This window comes from Argopecten irradians, chromosome 6, assembly GCF_041381155.1.
Source record: "Argopecten irradians isolate NY chromosome 6, Ai_NY, whole genome shotgun sequence".
NCBI classification, from domain to species: domain Eukaryota; kingdom Metazoa; phylum Mollusca; class Bivalvia; order Pectinida; family Pectinidae; genus Argopecten; species Argopecten irradians.
In genome coordinates this window covers 36,753,659-36,774,870 of record NC_091139.1, presented here as the reverse complement: position 1 = coordinate 36,774,870, position 21,212 = coordinate 36,753,659, and the positions used below count along the sequence as shown (strand labels likewise).

General features: G+C 34.6%; 1 protein-coding gene across 4 annotated transcripts; it reads left to right on the top strand.

Annotated features, from left to right (window-relative positions):
- Positions 1-528: 528 nt before the first annotated feature.
- Positions 529-20,891, top strand: LOC138325771 (stromal membrane-associated protein 1-like). Of its 4 annotated transcripts, XM_069271654.1 has the most exons (14): positions 529-2,558; positions 4,454-4,587; positions 5,128-5,213; positions 5,389-5,482; positions 8,784-8,798; positions 10,357-10,425; positions 11,137-11,269; positions 11,793-11,917; positions 12,234-12,390; positions 13,196-13,261; positions 14,546-14,557; positions 15,552-15,673; positions 16,378-16,533; positions 17,756-20,891. In XM_069271654.1, the coding sequence occupies exons 1-14, from the start codon at positions 2,441-2,443 to the stop codon at positions 17,888-17,890; spliced, it is 1,422 nt and encodes a 473-aa protein (XP_069127755.1). In that variant the 5' UTR covers positions 529-2,440; the 3' UTR covers positions 17,891-20,891. The 4 variants fall into 4 exon arrangements, with proteins under 4 accessions (XP_069127755.1, XP_069127756.1, XP_069127757.1 ...); XM_069271655.1 differs by lacking the exon at positions 14,546-14,557 and having other exon boundaries at positions 530-2,558; XM_069271656.1 differs by lacking the exon at positions 8,784-8,798 and having other exon boundaries at positions 533-2,558.
- The last annotated feature ends 321 nt before the right edge of the window (positions 20,892-21,212 follow it).

Genomic DNA, 21,212 nt, shown 5'->3' with positions numbered 1-21,212 from the left:
GACTTACCGTTAATACTACATATATCATCACCTTCTGAACAATTTAATCAAAATTAATAAAATGTTAATTTTTATAACGCGGGTCGTCTTATGTTTCCCGCCGTCGTCCTAAATACCGCGCGGTAGTTGACTATCTCTGCGCCAGACGGCAAAACAGTGAAATGACTCTCCACTGTTTTCATATATTACGCGGTAAATCTTGCATATGTTTGGTGTTGCAACCTCTTCTTAGGCCATCGGTATATATTTTATATTGTTATTAATGTTTTTAAGAAATCATTATATTTTGCTCCGGAAAGGTAGTGGGCCTTTAAGTGAAAAAAAGTGATAATGCAAAAAACCATTTTTTGACTTAAGTTGAAATCTTTTTAGCTTAAGCTAAAATCTTTTTAACTTAAGCTAAATAACTTTTTAACTTAAGCTATTATGTATTAAATATCAAAACGGCTTGCCATAGCCAGCTCAGCTGTTTTACACTGTTGCAATCACAACTACAGGTTAGGTCCCAGTAAAGTTATACCTAACATAGAATATAGACTATATGTCTTCTTCTTCTTCTTTGGTGAGTCACCAGCCGTCAATAGTGACGATTTTAGGTGAGTGATTGGCTCAGTGGCGTGGGGGAAGGGGTTATATACAGTGCTTTTTTTTTTTTTTTGGTGCTGGAATAGATAAAAGTAGATAGGTTAAAATCATGATAAAAAATGAGGTGTTTATTTGTGAGTGGGGGCTTCAAGGGCTACGTTGTTTATGTTTGCCTTGAAGCCCTCCAGTGTAGTGTTTTGTACTGTTGCCACAGGGAGGAGATTCCAGTATGTGATGGTGTGTGGGAAAAAGGAGTACTTAAATGTATCCTTTGTGGCGGCGATGTGTCTGTATGCATAGGGATGTGTGTGTCTAGTGCGGGTGTCTACAGGTGTTAGGTATTGTTCTGGGTTGATGGCAACGAGATGGTGTGTGATTTTATATAGGAGGATGAGTCGTGATTGTAGACGGCGTGTTAGTAGTGTTGGCCATTGGAGTGTGTATAACATGTCTGAGACTGAAGAAGTGTTATGATACCTGTTTTGTACATATCTTGCTGCTCTGCGTTGAGTTTTTTCTATTTGTTGTATTTGGCCAGTATTGTGTGGGTCCCAGATAGAGGAGCAGTACTCAAGTTTGGGTCTAACAAGTGCTTTATATGCGTGTTCTTTAATGTGTGGTGAATTGATTGTGAGGTTTCGTTTTAGGAAACCTAGTGTTCTGTTTGCATTTGCGGTGATGTTGTTTATGTGTTTGTCCCATTGGAGGTTGTTTTGCAGTGTGAGGCCTAAGTATTTACTGTGTTTGACGTGTTCAAGTGAGTGGTTATGGAGAGTGTAGTTGTGGTGGATTTTGTTGCGTTTGGTGGTAGTGGAGATGACGTTGCACTTGTCGGGGTGAAATTGCATTAGCCAGTCGTGTTCCCATTGTCCTGCATTGTCAAGGTCGTGTTGTAGTTTCTGTGTGTCTTCTTGTTTGTGTATGGTCTTGTAAATGATACTATCGTCTGCGAAAAGTCTAAGGGTGCTGTGTTTCATGTATTCATGTAGGTCGTTGATATATATTAAGAAGAGTATGGGGCCCAGACAGGTTCCTTGAGGGACTCCGGATGTTACTGGTATTTTGTGTGAGTGTTTGCCCTCAAGTATTACTGTCTGGGTGCGATGTGAAAGAAAATCTGTTATCCATGCATGTGTGTTACCTGTGATACCGTAGTATTTGAGTTTGTACTGAAGGCGTTTGTGTGGTACTTTGTCAAAGGCTTTTGCAAAGTCCATGATTATGATGTCTGTCTGCGTGTTGTTGTTGTGGTTTTGTGTGAGGTCGTGTATGAACGTGGCCAGTTGGGTTTCGCACGATCTGGAAGGTCTAAAGCCGTGTTGTTTGTCGTAAAGTATGTTGTTGTTTTCCAGATGTGACATGGTGTCTATACCTAACACGATGAATAATTACAATAACCAGTTAAACCTAAAACTGGTAGCTTATAAACTAAAGCAAGAATCCGACAAAAAATCACTAGAAAATAATTCAACGATCCATGACCCTAATAGATCTATATAACTACACATATATATTTTTCCAAATAGCGATAAATGTATGGATGATCGAAACGGTGGTGTGATACCTTAATTTACAACAGGAAGTATGAAAATTTAATTTATCCATCCACAATAATATAGTCCGTAGTAATCACCAAATATCTCACCTCTTGCTTTAGTAAGAAGTATTGGGAAAATGTTCAGCAAAGGTAAATTTAGTGTTCTTAAATTAAATGGGGATTTATTGTAAACAACAATTAGAAAAAAAACATTGTGTGTGCGTGGCCGCAATTAATACGCGTCATGAGTTGTCTACCTTGAACAAGTACGTTCATCCGGTTGTCATTTCGGAGGAGTGACCAAATAAAAAGACAGATATGTCATCAAGAGTAGAAAAAGAAAGGGCTAAGGCACAACAGGAAAAGTTCCAGGCTGTTCTATCGGGTCTTCTTAAAGACGAAGATAACAAATATTGTGTAGATTGTGATGCGAAAGGTGAGTTCTGTACACCGGTCCAGCGATGGTAACATGTCCATGTTTATATTTCACAGGTAACCACCCCTGCTCGCTGTCAAAATAGGCATAGCGTCTTTGTTAAATTTAAACTGTGATTAATTCTTTTAAATTTATGAATATATTTGGTTCATGATAAATTAGAAATTAATGCAATTCTCGATTTTGGTTATTCAAAGACTGATTACTTACTAATTAAACCTGGACCAGTCATCGATTTTCATTCAGGTCACAATTCTTTGTCAAGAGTGGTCCTATACTGTATATGTCACATTTTAATATACATGTACAGTACAGTACAGTTATTAAACCAGTGAAACACAGAAGTACTGTTAACGGATACACAGTAAGTCAACAGATCTAGATCTGACTAGTGTGCTATCAAGTGGGATAGACAATAACATGATTGAACATATGGACAAGAGCCTTCGATAGGGTTTCAACCAGGGTTATTATCACTCGAAATATCCACCCCAAGGATATCTCGTAGTAAAATTTAAGGAGAAAAAAAAGACCATTCATAGGCCTGAGGAGACCTTTGAAGATCACAGATAAAGTGACGCTCAATTTCAAAGTCACAAAGTTGACCACAATGCCGTTATTTGAGTCTTTTGCTGTGGATCAAAAGCATATCTGCTCAACTGTTGTCACATATGTAGTAGGAATGATATTCCGTAAGTACGTTCAACCCAGGCTATATCCCTAGGGTTCCGCCTCTCTGTAGTAGTCACATAACAACACAGATAATATGTTCATGTCATTTATTAAAGTTATTAAAGTTAGGACGACCACATAGTAGACAAGACAACTTATAAAGACATACCGACAACTCTCACACGCAGACGTATATTTGTACAACGCACTTTCCAAAATACTGTATACCACACGACGTCCACCCCACAGACCCTGTAAATGATATACTATATATAAGTCGCACTGGTGAGCCTGTGGCTCTGATGTGCCACGCGCACAGGTATGCATGCTCTTTTTATACCCTGCACGCGCAAGGCTAGCCAATCATTTGAGTTACGGGTAGAATTACCCGCGCTATTTTAAATATATATATCTTATCACACACGAACCACATACGAACCATATCCCTGGCGCCAGGACTCAAACACACACACGCACACACGTAGTCTTACTTTCAATTCTGCCACACATATATATGCATGTAGAGCTTTCCATTTTGCTATGACATATTCCAGGAGAGGATATTTGAAATGACAAATTTTTAATGTGATAGTTTTGAATAAAAGGAGCAGATTACAAAGATTATTTGCATGGGGGCCTACACATAAGTAAATGGTATAGATAGTTCATTGTAACGGGATTGGACTGTGTCGATCATGCAAGCGTGAGAACACCCCTCCCATTACATTATAGTTGAACACTTTTACCAGGCCATTACATATGAAGTCACTATAAGATATAGGCACAACGTCTCTCAAGTTTATATAAACAAGTCAGTCTATGTATCCAATAATGCAAATGTATGCATACAAATGGTAAGGTATGAATAATTCAGACAACATCGATTTTCAAGGGGATTTGAATTGAATCTGTGCATTTAACTAAAATAGCCAATATGTAATGACCTGCTCTTTTGGATGCACCTATTTTGGGATCAGACAGGGATCATGATATGTTCCGCTCCAATCTTCCCTGCATTGCTGGTTGCATGACATTTTTTATATAAATATATTTGATTAGTACTGTATATGTACCTAATTAATGTTAAGCCCAATAAAGCCTCTATGAAATACCAAGGAAAGTTGTCTTACCATGGCTTGATAGTTGAACACATTTTACATATGTTTGTGATGGATAAACAATAATTTGTTATACATCATTGTTATGTATTCATTATACTCCAGGACCACGATGGGCATCTTGGAACCTTGGAATATTTCTGTGTATTCGTTGTGCAGGAATACACAGAAATTTGGGAGTTCACATTTCCAAAGTGAAGTCAGTTAATTTGGATTCTTGGACCACAGAACAAGTAGCTGTAAGTGCAACTTAATGAGTGGAATTTGATAGATAGTTATTTATTAATTAAAAAACATGTGTAATGCTTTCAAAGTTCATGATATTTATGAACTCCTAATGTGTGGCCACATAGTAATTAACATTGGTTACATTTGGCAAATGAATGATGAAGTTGCTAATAAGTTGTATGTAAATGTACCACATGACTTTAAATGATAATTAAGTGAGATAACTACCTTTAATTAAATTGCAAATTTCTCATATAAAGTTATTCTGTTAATGTTATCAATGAAACAGATTAATCACAATTTGAAATTAAAAGATTTATTAGTTACCATAGTCATTTTCTAAATAAGACACACTGGCAGAATATTTTGAATTAATGTTTATTCATCTGCCATGTAGAGCATTGTATGTCTGAACTGACATATTAGTACTGTGTACTTCTGATATCTTTCTGTAGAGTATCCAAAAAGTGAAAAACAAATTATCACAATAGAGACATTTATGTTTTGATGTCAAGTCATTGTTTGATATTGATTTTGTGTTTATTCTTTAGATGATGATGGAGATGGGAAACAGCAGAGCTCGAGCAGTGTATGAAGCTAATGTTCCTGACGGATTCCGACGACCTCAAACAGATTCGTATCCTTCACAAAATAACAGCTGTATGATGACCAGTGTATTATTACCTGACCATATATTCTACATTTTTACCTCGTTAATCTGTTATTGAGACTTTAATAAGTTTAATCATCAGAAGTTTTATAGGGATGTTGAGAGCATGATTTACAAGGTTTTGTCCCTTAACAGTCACTAGACGATCATTGGAATCCTTTATACGAGCCAAATATGAGCAGAAGAAATACATTGCCAGAGAGTGGGTTCCACCCAAGCCTTCTATACCCAAGGAAGTAAGTATATGGTACTGATTCACCCAGTCAAAGTGTGTGTTTTCTGCAGTCGGTTGTTGTATAGTTACATGTGATCATAGATTTTGTTGATGTGATTGCTGCAGCTATTTCTTTAACTAGGTTTTGTATTGTGCAGTTTTGTGTTGATGATGTGATATAGACACTTTCTTTGACATGAATTAGAATAAGCTTTTAGACACATAGTTTTCAAACATTTTTGTTCATATATACTAAGTATTACACACTCAGATACTTCATTAGCTAACAGATGTATTCCTTTCATAAGCTGTAACATATATCATCAGGAGGTACAAAGTTGCTGTTAGTAGGTAAAACTCCAGTTCATTGATGGAGTATATACAGTAAAAGACATGGTGAATGAGTCATATGATTGGTTTCATATTGTCTACCTGCATGTCATTATAAGCATTAAGCTTTTTCATATAACCATGATTGCATTCCTTAATCTCCACAGCGCCAATAACATTGAATCCATTTGCATGTGTTGGTTCTTCTAATATCAAAATTATTGTTAAAAGCAAGAATCTTGATAATAAGAACTGTCACAGGCACTGACAGGTAGCTGTATATTACCATATTAAACAATTTGGATGGTTGGTTTTTCATTCAAGCTGAAGCTAAATCTATAAATGAACAAAAAGGTATAGATTTGGTTTGCAGATTCCCAAATTTTAGCCATTTTTATTGGGGCTTCATACTTCTAATGATGACATCACTGTGTAAAGCAATCCCAATACAATTAAGCATGTGTTTTACTTTAACGAACACACTTTCATATACAACAGATTCATGTAACTTCAAGGTTCCTCTATGATGTTTGTAATATGTTTCTATATAAGCATTAAACTGCCTTCTTGGGGGATTTATGGTCCTATAAATATAATCCTCCCAGGATTGTAGACAAATTGAATAACGCATGTTAGTACATCATGTGACAGAATACTGGATTCTGATTGGCTACACACATGGATACTATTTGCAATGGTGCCCGGGTAAGTGGGCACTATTGAAGTGGCGCGAAATTGAACGTGAATGTATTGTGACGTCACCATTACATGACGTCATTATAACGTTGCGCTTCGACCAAGACGACAAGATGGCAAGATACTTTTAATTTTCATGAAGCGGAATCCCGTTTTTATAGGCAAGATACTTTTAATTTTCATGAAGCGGAATCCCGTTTTTATAGAATCTCATATTTCTGAGACAATTCATATGTTGTACTTTTAATGTAACAACGGTGGTGTGGAAATGAAGATAGCGTTGTGAGGTATCGCTTGACGTGCTTCTATTACGATGACATGAAAAACGGTCTCATGTCAGGGTGATGTACTAAACCCATTTTGGCCTGGTTGAGAGGGCACTATTGCCTCATAGTATCTTCTCATGATGGGATAGTGCCCTCGCCTTCGGCTCCGGCACTATTCCATCCCTCGACAATACTATGAGGCAATAGTGCCCTCTCAACAAGGCCATAATAGATAATTAGTGTGTTATGATTAATTTTTCTGCAATCCTGGGAGAATTATAGGACCATTAATCCCCCAAGAAGGCAATTTATAGGGCTGTAACGAGTATCCGAGTCCTCGAGTATTTACGAATTATTGAGAAAGATCGGATACGAATATTCATTACTCCTGATATTTGTGGATCGCGATCTATTAAAAGCAAAAAAATAATACCTTCTGTAATGCTGTCATAGCTCAAAAATGTAAAGGAATGTACACTGAAGTCTGAATATCATCGATGTTTTCACTTTGAAGTAGACCGGAAGTACACAAGAGCTGCGTGAAGTAAAGATAGCAACATGTTATTTTCGTATCCACGCTTCGATGCAATGTTGTGAATTCTTCATAAAATAATAATGATAAAACATAATTATTGAATTCTAGAGATGTAAAAGATTATTATCAATTTCGTTTTCATTACGGGTCGGAAATATGTAAAAACACGAATATATTACATTAGGCTACTGAGTATTGTAGATGTGAACCCCATGTCAAAAACGAAAGGTAGGCTAATTATGAGTCAAAATCATAAATCACCTGATTAAAATAAGAACTAAAGGCCTAGAACCAAATTAAATTGTAACTACTCTTATAGATTTCAAATATTTGTTTTCTTAATCTCAATGTTTTTCTGTATTTGTCCAAAATAAAAGTAACAATGAAAATGTTTTGATATGGTGATTTATGCCTTACCATGATAATTTATATACAGTGTACCAGTTCACAGATGGTTTGACTTTGATTCATGCCGTAATTAATGTGCAGTAGAATTTTTGAGACGATGTCATTTCAAAATTCAAATGATTTGATTTTTTTACAGTTACAGTGACTGAATCCTGCTGTACTTCACCTGTAACTCTATTGCTTAATGATAAGGAATGTAAAACTGCTAAAAATGGTTTTATTATCAATCAAACTTTTATCAATATATAAGACCATTATTGATTTATCAATAAAACAGTTTTACTTCAATTGAATCTCTTGCTTGTACCTAACTGGTGATTCGTGGTCCGATCTGTGAATCGTCAACCCTGAATCATGGATCGGATCGGATCGCCACATGTTAAACAATCCACAGCCCTAGCAATTTAATGCTTACATTTCCGTTTTCTGTTAATTTTAAGCTAACATGGAATGTATACTGTTATCTCTATTACCAAATCAAATTCCCTCTGCCCCCATCAGTGGAGCCTCTTCTTGTGATGTCATCCGACCCCCCCCCCTGGAAATAAACCCCCCCCCCCCCCCCCCCCCCCCTGGAAATAAACATAAAGTCATCAGTACATTTCCAACATTTTAATGAATATGATCCAACTGAGATGATGTTGCAAAGTATATCGAACAAGTGGGTTTTTTCCATTCAGGTAGCATCCAAGTACATGCACCAAAAATGCACATTGCGTCATTACGTCGTTCAGACTGACGTCATCATTCAGATCAATGCATGGCTTGGTCCTGGCCATATGTTGGTGGTTTTCATCTGGAAACTTTGGATTTCTTCCACCATCAGCGCCTAATACATCATTAGATTAAAGTGCTTGTAATATCCCAAGCATTAAGAATGAATAAAAGTATTGATGTTGAGCAACTATTTGTATCTCCTGTTGGTAATGCTTAACTATAATCAGTAACCAACACACTATTACTGAGTATATCATGTATGTTTTAAAAGCCTTTAATATAAAAATAAGCCGGTAATGTTTTGGTGAATGGTCTTATATATATATACTGATAGTTTGAATCTGACAAATAATAAATGCCTTTCCCAACAGCTGAAAAATGGTTCGGTAAGCAGCATGGTAACGGGTAGATTTAGTACTTCAGAATTCTGTTTTGTCCTGCTTTTAGATGTGTGGCTTCAGGAAATGCTAATTGTCTTAACCACTTATTTATATACACACACAATAATATACCCATCATTTTCTCCACTTTATATGTGTGAAAAATCACAAACTGACTTAACACATAAAACAAACATTAGATCTTTTCCATACAGGTTGTAAATAACACTTTCGACTTGTTTTATCAGAACTTTCAAACTTTAGTACCAAGTGTATGTTACACAAAAATGAGTACCCGCTATATATGGTAATTATGTATACATGATGTTAATATTCTGTTAAATGTTTTGTATTGGACTTCAAAACTAGCTAGTTAACTATGTTAGCTCTATTTGCCTGTCTTAAAATATTTTCTATTTGATTCTGTACATAGAATTTCATTCTTTTTGCCATTCAAGGTAGCTAGTAAAACTGGAAAGGACTTGGTTAATTGCTTTAAACAGCACTTGGTTAGAATTTTTTTCAAGTTTCAACTGTCTTGATATTCAATTATAATTTAGCACTAGATCACTAATTTCAATGATTTATCACCAATCTATTATGCCAAGCTAAAGAATGAACTGGAAATACATAACAAAGTAAACAAATGATTTGTAAAGTGTACATTATGTATTCATCGTGTATCGGTAAGTGAATTATGTTATACTGATAGACATTTTAATGGTTTTGCAGAAATTGCTTACTGCTTATGTGAAAGTATAACCAAGTAGATTATTCAAGTCAAATCTAATAATTTAAAATTTACTCAATGTTTAATGACTACAATTACATATTGAGGTGTAAACTAACAGTGGTCTCTTTCATGCTCTTATAACACCTTTACCTTGAAGACAAAGTTAAAATTGTATAGAATTTGTATACTTGTTTGTTAGCATGTTTTGTGTAAATGCATTAAAAACATAGGAATATATCTTTACATATTGTCATTATGAAAGTGTGATGAATGATAAGTGTATAGGAATGGGATGGTGTTGGTGTCCAGTATATTGACAAATTATTTTGTTGAATGATCAAACTTTTGTGGTGCTGGATCTACAGTCAGTAATACAGCTACTGTAACTTATTGAATTTAGGTATTGGGGTCAATATGGAGTAAGAAATGTATACATATTTTAGTAAATTAAGTATGAAAGTTTGCTATTACGTTTTTGACAATTACATAAAACTTCTAAATATGTGAGTCATAAAATGTATTTTTAAATAATGATTTTATGAAAGTATGTACAGGTATTTAATTTTGACTTGTAATAATATCAGATCAAGGCTAATGGGTTAACATGATAACGATAACATTACAGAATCAATTCCTTTTGATAAAAGAGATTTAATGATTAAACACAATTTCTTTTAAAATGTTTTCAAAAATTAAATTAGCAGGTAAATTCAATATAATTTTGTTTGATCAGAGTACAAAACAGCATCATTCTTGCCCATTTTTCACCTAACTTCAGAGTCATCTTATATCCAAATATATCATGGATGTAAATTTTCTTTCTGATTGTAGTTAGAGCTAGAGGATAAGGCTGACAAAAGGAAAGCCCGAGCCAAAAGTTCAGGAATTCAGCTGAATACAGTAAGACATGCTTTGATATTTGAAGTCATGTGACTTGTTGGTTAAGCCATTCCCCTTTTATCATGGGTTGCCTACCTGTTCTGTAGGTTTTCTCCGGGCACTCAGACTTTCTCCCATGCTGAGACTCTTTGCACTCTTTAACATCCAAATCATTATTGTAAATCAAATAATGTTTTAAATAATATTGGTAAGTGTTGAAGCAACCTTTCTTTGATATAGTTGATTGTATTTTAAGTCAAATAATGAAATTGGTTTTGCTTCTGAAATGCCTTTTAAGATCTATAGTGAATTCACAGTTTTTAATGATTGTAGTCATACAAATTCTGCACCAACTTTGTACATGTCTGTTACACTTAAATCTATCTAAGTATGACATATGATAAAGACAGTGATATTCAATTGAATGAACACTGTGGTATATTTTTGTCTAATAGTACCTTTATAGTACATTGAAAACTTTTTTTTTGTCTTTCAATACTTTAATAAACTTTGTCCCCTTTGTCTCAGTATTTCAGTAATTGGATAACCTATGTCTAAAAGTACTTACAGTACTTGGATAACCTTTTATTCTTGGTAAACTTTGTCTGTAAGTACCTTTCAGAGCTTGAATAACCATTGTCTCAATGTACTCTCAGTACTTGGAAAACCTTAATCTCAAAGTACTATCAGTTGTTGTATTTATAATCTTTGCTATTTCTTTACTCCTAACAGGTCCCTAAACCCAACACCAAGGCCACGACTGGAAATGTTACCAAGTCAAACAGTGAGGAATCCTCTCCTCCTCCCAAAAAACCTGAGAACAAACCAGAACCTGCCAACAGCTCTCAAGATCTACTCGGGTTAAGTAAGTCTTTCTAGACCATTAAGAATTGCATATATTTATTCTTTGTTTAAAAAGTACAAGAGACTTTTTATAGGAGAATGTTCCAGTACATGTATCTTGTATTGAAATCTTGATGCATTTACCAGGTAAATAACGAATACATGTATCACTATTTTCATGCTCCCACAGAAAGGAGAAGGAGAGGGACGAGGGGATGGCATATTTTATGGCATATTTTACTGCTCATGTCCTTTCTGCTATATTTGGTGTAGCTTCCAGACAAGCAACATTAAAAGCAGGCATTTCATGTTGCATTAATATATTTATTGTTTATTTTGGATATATGAAAGCTTTAGTCGCCAATTAACTACCGGTACTCTTGCTGTACATGTTTACTTGTTTGTCACATATAACTGTTCTTTCAGATAATACAAGAGATAGTATTTGATGTTATGTGTTACTTTGTTGTGTTCTGTCAGATAGCACAATTTATATAGTATGTGATGACAGAGTGATGTAATCGTCTGTTATGTTGTTGTATCAGATATGTCCCCAAACAAGCAGCCAAACAATCAGAATGCAGACCTTCTTGGAGATTTGAATGATTTTATGAGTGCACCTAGTCAACAACCAGCCTCATCCACTCCCTCTAGTCAGCCTCCACAACAGGTACAGAAACCTTATCTTCAAGTTTACCTTGATCCTCAAGTTATAATTTTAAATTTAATTTTAGACCGTAGAAAATACAATAAAAGATAATAAATAATCTAAGGAAAAAAGATAAATACATAAATAGATTGCTTGCAATAGAGCAAATTTTAATTTTCAAATAACATTCTATAGATATCATGCTATTTTCCTGGTAGATAAATTATTAATATGCATACAGTAAAACATGGCTATGAGAAATCTATGGGTTATTCTAATCATGTTTAAATTCAACTGTGTTTGACTGTATTATTGCAATGTAACACATGTACTGTAGAATGGAAATACAGAGCCCAATTTATTTGAGGACCCCAACAACTCTTCAGGAAAGGTTCCAGAAAAGTCCACCAAGGATTCCATCATGGCCTTGTTTGGTCCGACAGGAATGCCTCAGCAACAGCAGCAACAGCAACCACAGCAGTTTGGTGTACCAGGTAAGGGCAGAAATTAAACTCTATCTAAATGGTAAAAGATATGAAGAGGTTTTCCATGTCATCCAAGCACATATTTCTGTTGTGTTCAAGCAAAATACTATTCCATATCCAATGTGTCTTTGTTACAGTATAAATTGACAATACCGGCCATTGTTTATTCCTGATTTCTGTGTATTTTGACAATATTATATTGTAATTCACTTATTAATTTATAGTAATTAAAGCTTTTATAATCTGGAAACCTGTCTATACTGATCAAATGTGCTGGTTGTAGTGACATCTAGACAAGTTACACTGTATTTTAACACATCAACTATGAATTTGGGAATCAGGCCTATCAACTTTGGTATCAATTAGTGACTCAAGGAAAAAACATGAACATGAATATCACTAATATAGGTGAACATCAATAACAATGAAAGTACATTAAGTTAGGTTTGCACCTAAACCATCATCATGTCATGCATACTTTTTAAAGACAGATTTGTCATTTTAAAAAGACATGAACGGTTGAGTTTTATATCACCATGTGTAAAGAAAATGTAAATATGTTTGCTCAACTTTGGAGAATATCTTCTGTCAATATGGAGTGGAACAAAGCTAGTACCAGTTTAGTGGTCACAGTAGACTAAGTTACCTTTACTGATTGGGTCAGATGTGGGTCGGTCGTAGCTCAGACATTACTGATGGCTACTTTAGTAGATGTAGCTTTTCAGCAAATTGATGTAATGATAGAATTTTTGTAGATATAAATTTTCATATTAATTAGATGTCTCACATTGCATTTTGTATGATCTGATTTCAGCTGGTGGTACCTCCTACTTTTATGTACCCCAAACTGAGGTTGGCATGCCCAACCAGTATGATGCAGGTAGCCCTTTTGACCCTGTCTTTTTTATAAGCATGTCTTTTTATTTTTTCTCATTTACAGTTTTCTGAGATTTCAATTCAATTACTCCTGATTTCAGCAGAACATGCATCGACTCAAATTGGTTTTAGGACTCTCATATTTGTGTTGTGAATAAAGTTGGGAAAGGACTTTTATAAGTTGTCTGTAGGGAAATTTAGATTGAAAGATATGACTTTACTTTAAAAATAATTAAATTAAGTATCATTTCATGTAATGAAGTAAAATTTGCCATCAATAATTTGACTGAACATAAAGTACCCTCTTGGTAACTTGGACACTTAAAATAATACCTTATTATTGTTAGATTCGAAATATATTGAAACTTTTATCCAGATCAAAGTCTGATTCTTCAAAAATCTGTCTGTTAAGACTATTATTCATGAGATATTCTCTGGTGCGCCCTTCATGTTCATTCTGCTTTATTGCATTTGACATAGGATTGTCATTCTTCAAAGTACATTGAATTCTCCAGCATTCTTATGTAATTGAATATTTTTCAGATGGTAACAAAATGATAAAGAAGAAAACCATTTAGAATACCCCTAGATCCCATCATTAATATGTAACATCATACTACCCAAAATGGAATGCTATCCCAAATGGAACTCTTTTGTGATATTTAAATACAGTGTTGGTTTTTTTTTGCAATACCAACTCAAAATAATTGTCTTAAACAAATATTAAAGTGCTTAATATTGACTTTGACTATTCTTATACACCTTTAGAATTTCCATTTGAATATGAAAATACTGGTAATGAAATGGTATCAAAACTTGAGGAAATGATGTCATGAGACAACCCAAAAATTTAAAAAATGTTAAATAAATAGGATATTTTTGACAAATATATAACTAAAATCAATGTTTAAACTTTCCTTATATGAATTACAAATATTTTTTTGTCCAGACATTTAAGTAAACTATATTTATTTGATGGTTCGTTTTGGAGACATAAAAAACATAATTGAATATGCCGAAACACAAGGCTGGACCAGGCATGCTTCAGAGCTCTCTATTTATATAAATAGAAGTACTATAGACAAATTACCAAACATGGAATGAAAACTGAAGGTGAAATATTGAGGACAAAATCTAGATTTAAATACAGTAGAAATTTTTACTTTTAATCTTCAAGAAGTGTTTTAATTTGGGTATCGTCATGTTGCATTGCATACTGAAATAATATATATGGATTCTACAAACAATCATTATAGTATCTTACTGTAGTTGTTAAATTTTATTCCAGTGGCACCAGTTTGTATGTAAAACAGATTAAAATTCATCCTTTTTTTCATCCAATCATATATATGTATATAATCAGATATTCCATTACGCTCAGCTTGACCTTATCTTTGAAATGTACTTATAGAAGTTTACCATTATCTCATTCACTCCTAAACATAGAGCTTGCTTCAATGTGTTGCACTTTTTTTATGTCCATTCTATTGTAGTACATGTTGGCATTTCTAGTGATATATTGGTGAATTTAAGGGCTTTGTAGCATGCATTTCTGGTGTATGTATGAAGTGTATGTAATGACTATGGATATAAAAATAGATCTCTGCTGTTATGTTTCTTGATAGGGTAAATGGAAATGATGGTGTTTTATATATGCCTGTATTCACTTTGATGGAATTTGCCCTATTTCTAATCTGTCCCATCAATCTACCCTGGAGTTTAAATAGAGTCACTGTGTTGACTTTACCCATGATGTGACACACACTGGTGAAATAGTTATTTGATGTTTAATGGGTAATGAACTGTAGACTGGAAATATGTGACACACTTTTGTGATTGTAAATGGCTTTAGAGGCATCCAATTGTATTTTCAATATTGGTACATTGTCAGGAAAATTTGTTGGTTGATATAAATGATTAAGGTACCGGGTATGGTATTCTCACTAAATGACAACTCAGGGGACCTAATTTACAATTGCTGAAACGTTTTCTTGTTAAAGAGTGTGCCAGTAGTGTGTTTAGTGGAAGGAAATTGAAAATATAATCCAATAAATGAAATTTTGATTAGCAAAGATGAATGTTTACTTGTATGGTCAAGTAAACAGGTATACAGTGAAAATAAGTATAAGATGAAAAGTGAATACATTTATTTTCATGAGTTGGAATACTTTGCTGATGCAAGATGTTTGTGAATATTACTGATATTATAATTTATCAAAATCAAAACACAGAAAATGAGAATGATACACTAGATTGAAGTATTTGGTAATGTATAACATTTCGTGTCTTCCTAGGTGGTATGTACATGCCCCAGAATGCCAACCCTGCTATGTATGGGATGCCGGGGGCCGTACCAGCACAGACAACTGGCATGATGTACCAGCAGCAGCCCCAAGGCATGATGGCCATGCCACAGGTAAGTCATTGCAAGGTTAAAGTCATCCATGGTACGTTGACCATGCCACAGGTAGGTCTTCACAAGTCGAAGTCGTCCAGTGCATGATGACCATGCCACAGGTAGGTCGTCACAAGGTCAAAGTCGTCCAGTGCATGATGGCCATGCCACAGGTAGGTCGTCGCAAGGTAAAAATGTCCAGAGCATGATGGCCATGCCACAGATAGGTCATCACAAGGTCAAAAACGCCCAGAGCATGATGGCCATTCCACAGGTAGGTCATCACAAGGTCAAAGCCCACCAAGGCATGATGGCCATGCCACAGGTAGGTCCTCAAAAGGTCAAAGCCCACCAAGGCATGATGGCCATTCCACAAGTAGGTCATCACAAGGTCAAAGCCCACCAAGGCATGATGGCCATGCCACAGGTAGGTCCTCAAAAGGTCAAAGCCCACCAAGGCATGATAGCCATTCCACAGGTAGGTCGTCGCAAGGTCAAAGCTCCCCAAGGCATCATGCCATGGTAGGTTGTCACAAGGTCAAAGCCCTCCAAGGCATGATTACCATGCAACAGGTATGTCATCCCAAGGTCAAAGTTCAAAAAGGTATAATGGCCTTCATATTTGTCAACATCACAAAATGTTTCAAATGTTCACTAAGAAAAATATGAAACTTTGTTTATGTGTATACATGTATCTGTACCTGAAGTTTCTTATCCATCAACAGCAACAGCAGCAGCCTAATATGTATGCCGGTATGATGGGGATGCCTCAGCAGCCAAACATGGGGATGGCAGCCATGCCTCAGAACAATATGGCCATGTATGGTCAACAACCACAACAGATGCAGCAGCAACAACAGCAGCAGATGCAGTTTCAGCAGGTAAAGATTCCTCTCATGTATCTAAACTCCAAAGTATCTCTAACTGGATATTAGAACTGCTGTGTTTTAACTCAGCAGTATAATTCAGAACTTACGGTTGTTCAACAATTCTGTATCAGTAGCCTGGTACTGGTTTTAAAAACAAATCTTTAAAATTGATGGAAAAGCTGCAATCTCTGTGCAAAATTTTGACATTTCCTTTTTCAGTATTTCCATTACAGGTATCTGATTTAAAATTGCTCATTCTGGTTTTGTGATCCATAAAATGTCTTCTGCCTTTTTCAGTCTATATACACTTGTACATGTAGTTGTCTCTCCTTAATCAATTTTTCCCTGTGAGGAGGTGTTACTTGGTATGATATTAACAATAAAGAGATTGTTTTCTAAAAAGTAACGATGTTACACTCCCGAACAAATATTGTAGTGACTAGTAGTGCTCGAAGATTTCAAAATTATAGAAAAGCCAAATAGATCTTTGTAATATATAATAATCACAAAAATGTGTGATCAAATTCTAATGTTGCATATTTTGCACTTTTAAGTTTTTTGAGTAAGTTATCTTCAATTCCTTTTGTTCATATCCCACACCTGTCCTGTTTGAACCAATGAAGTCCTGTAAAGGGATACAAATCATGTCATTAATCCAAATCCAACTACCCTGTATGTTTTGGACTTTGGTTTATTTCATTGATGTCGTTTTAACTCATTCACCTCAGAAGACTTATTTAGGCTCTTCTAAATCAAGGAATAGGCCAGTTCATTATGACATTTCAGGGGTGAATGCGTTAACTTATTTATATTCCTATTACAATTCCTAGGTTGTAAAGGGTTGTTAAGGGTTTTGGAATGCCTCCATCTCTGTGTATTATAATGTTTTTGGTATCTTGTAATTGAATTTATTTGTTTTTGAACACTCCTACTAAAACTGGATTGGAATGATACCCAAAGAGCCCAGGGAATTAATTTGTTGGATTATGACTTTGTTTTAGGGTTAACAGTAAGATTGAGAAGTTGTAGACTCCAACAATGGAAAATAATGAGGGCAGTTCTGTAGTGACTCTTTCATTTCAAATTTAAATGGATTTCTATACAACAGGTAACATTTAGTGAGTCTGACAGTGTTCCTCTTCCTCTTTGTGTATCATATCATTATTTGTTCATTATGATTACAGGTAATTTGTCCATGCTGTAAAATTAATTTGTCCATTGTTGATGTTTCCAGATGCAGCAGCAGATGTCAGCCATGCGAGTGGGAGGTGGGAACATGATGGGGCAGCCAATGCCTAGTACAGGGGGGTTAAATTGGGGAGGACAGAACAGCAGTGGGCACACTCTATCTACCAACTTATGGCAATGATGCTTGTTGTCTTAGCTCATTTACTCTATTTGTTGTCATGTGTATGGAAATTCCGGTGGAAGGTCTGTCACATTTCCTGGAAGATGTGTGCCAACAGGATCAGAGGGAGGGAGTTGCCGTGTTGTCCATATTTGTCTGGGTGAAAGTGATGATGGCGGGCAGGAGCAGCAGGAAAATGGAGGAACATTCCAGTAGCAAGTTGTGTATTAATCACTTAATATAAGTACGCTAATGGCTATTATGTAAGGTCATATCTGTTAGCTATTAGTTGATGCAGGAAAGCGTCTCTGTAGCATTGTTGGGTACAAAGATAGAACTTTGACAGAGTGTTGTTTTGTAATACATTCTGGTGATATTAGAAACAAATCTTCTTCACAAGTATTACAATATTACCTCCGAGAACAATGTCTCTATGTATCATTTATTGTGTCTGTTTACAAAGTCTTTTGTGTATATGCAATTATCAGTATAAGTACAAAAAGCTTGCTCAAGATATTTAGATGTAAGCTCTATCCTGGTTAACTAATTTCCCATAACAATAGTGATGGATTTGGATGTTGCTGCTAGTACCCGTGTTCATGTAGTGCTTTAATAGCTTCTGTCTCTCCTACATATTTTTGTAATTTTAACAAAATATATGTTTGATACCAATTCTGATATATTGTAGAAATACCCATTTAAACTATTGGTTGCTGCTTCTGTAATATCTTTTACACAAAGTAATGAGTGAAGGTTTTGTAGGAATTAATTAAGAATAGCAATTATAAAATACTCTTTAATAATAAAACCTTGAAGATGTTAATTTTTTTTTTTAGCTATGATGAATTTCATCATGGCAAAGTTCTGGGGTAGCACATTAAGGGGAGGTCACCCTTACAATGTCACATACAGGAGGTCAGTCTGATATGACATTTATTATAGCTGTTGATATTACATTAAGCAATATAAAACCAGGCTCATCCCCCCAAAAAATGATGTCTGCACAATCATAACAGGTTCATGGTAAAATAAGAGAAGTGTACATTTACAGTAAAGCAGCTTCCCCTGCAGGACAGGTGGTCATTAGATTTATAGCAACGGCGGACTCTTACATATAGCTTGTTATTCCCTAATAAAAACTGTGATCTTTCTTAATTTCATGTCGGATTTTGTAGAAAAAGAAATTTCATGAGTATTTTTGTCATGTGTACATTTTGTACTTGTTCTAGTGTCACCCTTTTCTTGAGTCTTGAGTGATGAATTAAATTTTCCTCCAATCAATTTCTTCAGCATCAAAGGCCAGGTTCAGGAGTGGGTTTATTTTCCAAACTGTCTACTATAAAGGCCTGTTTCTTATGTCCTGGGAAGCCCATAAACACTTGAATTACATTAAAAATTAATTAATTATAATAACAAATATACATATCCTTTATTATCACTGAAACTTGTGTATTTAATTGTGAACAAATCAATTCAAACCTAACCATATATTATTCTTTCCTTTGCTATTTCATCGTGATATTTACCATTACAATCATTTAGTTGGAGATTATCATGTTCATTAGAGTAGAAGTTCACACTACATTATAGTTGTATTGCACAGTAATCTGTTAATTAAGACATGTTAATTAACAAGATATAGGGAGGACCTTTACAAAATGTAAACATAATTATAGTTAATCTTGATTTTTATGGTACAACTGATGTTAAATCCATGTCATAACCTACTAACATGATGAATTAACACATGAGAATATTTCATGAGGAACTGAGAATTCTTTTGTCAAATTCTTGCTTAATAAGAAACCAGTCTTATTTCATTATCAGTAGTATGTTACATCAGGTGTGACTTTTGTTTGTCATGATAAGATATGTACCTGTACAACGGTACAAGCTGGATCAAGTAATGGTCTCTAAATTATCAATTCTAGTAGGAACGTCTGCTGTGGAACTAATATTTTATATCTACTTACTGATTCAGAAAAATCACTACATGCTTGGTTTTGGTCATTAATTTACAAGTTCATCATCAGAAGAGAAAATGACCGTTATTTTATACTGTCCAACGGATCATTTTGGAACATTTGTAAATGTGAAGCACGAAAATATGTTTACAAATCTTGTTGCTCACTGAATTAAGCCCAATTTGTTTTTTTTAACTTTAAAAGTATTATTTGTTTTGTTTGTTAGATTTTTATGTTGCCTTATGATTTTACAAATTACAATTACAATGTCACTTTACACATCCATGTATCCTTAAAGATATCTGTGTTATATGAAGAATGAGACAAAGCATTCAGCATCTGTTGCTATAATGAACTCTATCTGGCCTTGAGTATTTCTGTATATCAGCTGTAAAAGTGTTTTTTTTTTTTAGTGTGTAAAAGTTTCCTTTCTCTCCCCTAAATATAAATACCCTCACAGCACAATCAACATTGAGTTAGCTTCTTTATTTATCTACATTCACACTGGAGTTAACAATTATATGTGACCAATATTCATGGATTTACTATGAAATAGATTTTCAAATCATTGTAGATATTACTAAATTTTATGCACTTCAATTTAATTTACCATTTGTCAATCAATTATGAGATCAACAATATCACTAATTTAATAATTGATATGAAAGGTATTCAGCATTCACAAAGTCAATGTCGTTATTTGTAACTTAATATGATTATGGAAGAAATATTATTGTTTGTGTGACGATATGAATATGAACCACAACGATACAAATCTGCATCATGTCTTTTTTATTGAACATGTGTTCTATCTTTAGGTCCTTTATATATTCACTCCATAGTTTATGAACAATAGGCATTTGTAAATTACATTTATCTCTTCTTATTGGTAGTAATTGGTTGTTATGTTTCAGAGAAAAAAATGTAAATTTTGCACACAGTAACAGACATAAATTACATCTAGTGTTATGAGACTTGTAGTTTAGGAAGTCAATGGACTATTTTTCTTTGACAAAATGCAATGTCTAAAATCAGGGAAATGTTAATTTCAATACAAGCTTCAATACAAGCTTTAGGTGCAGCAAATGGGATGTCATTTTGATTTCTAGAGTGAGAAACCCATAGGTACAGGGGTTCTGGAAAGAAGTGTAAAGTTTAAACCATTGTAATAGCCTTATTTTCAACAAAGTTTATAATATAATTGATTAAGAAAACCCACCAGTTTAGAACAGTCTCCTGTTTAATGTGATTGGGAAAAAAATCATTATTTCAGTCGTTAATCTTGAGGAATTGTGCCTCTGTCATATCATGGGACGTGGGGCCATTCTATTTAATAGTCTAGGGTGAGTGTAGGATATGAAGCAATGGAACGTTCTGTG

Coding starts and splice junctions, on each gene's coding strand:
- LOC138325771 (XM_069271654.1), top strand. CDS start 2,441: ATGTCATCAAGAGTAGAAAAAGAAAGGGCTAAGGCACAACAGGAAAAG. Junction 2,559..4,453: donor TGTAGATTGTGATGCGAAAG/GTGAGTTCTGTA, acceptor ATTATACTCCAG/GACCACGATGGGCATCTTGG. Junction 11,918..12,233: donor CTAGTCAGCCTCCACAACAG/GTACAGAAACCT, acceptor CATGTACTGTAG/AATGGAAATACAGAGCCCAA.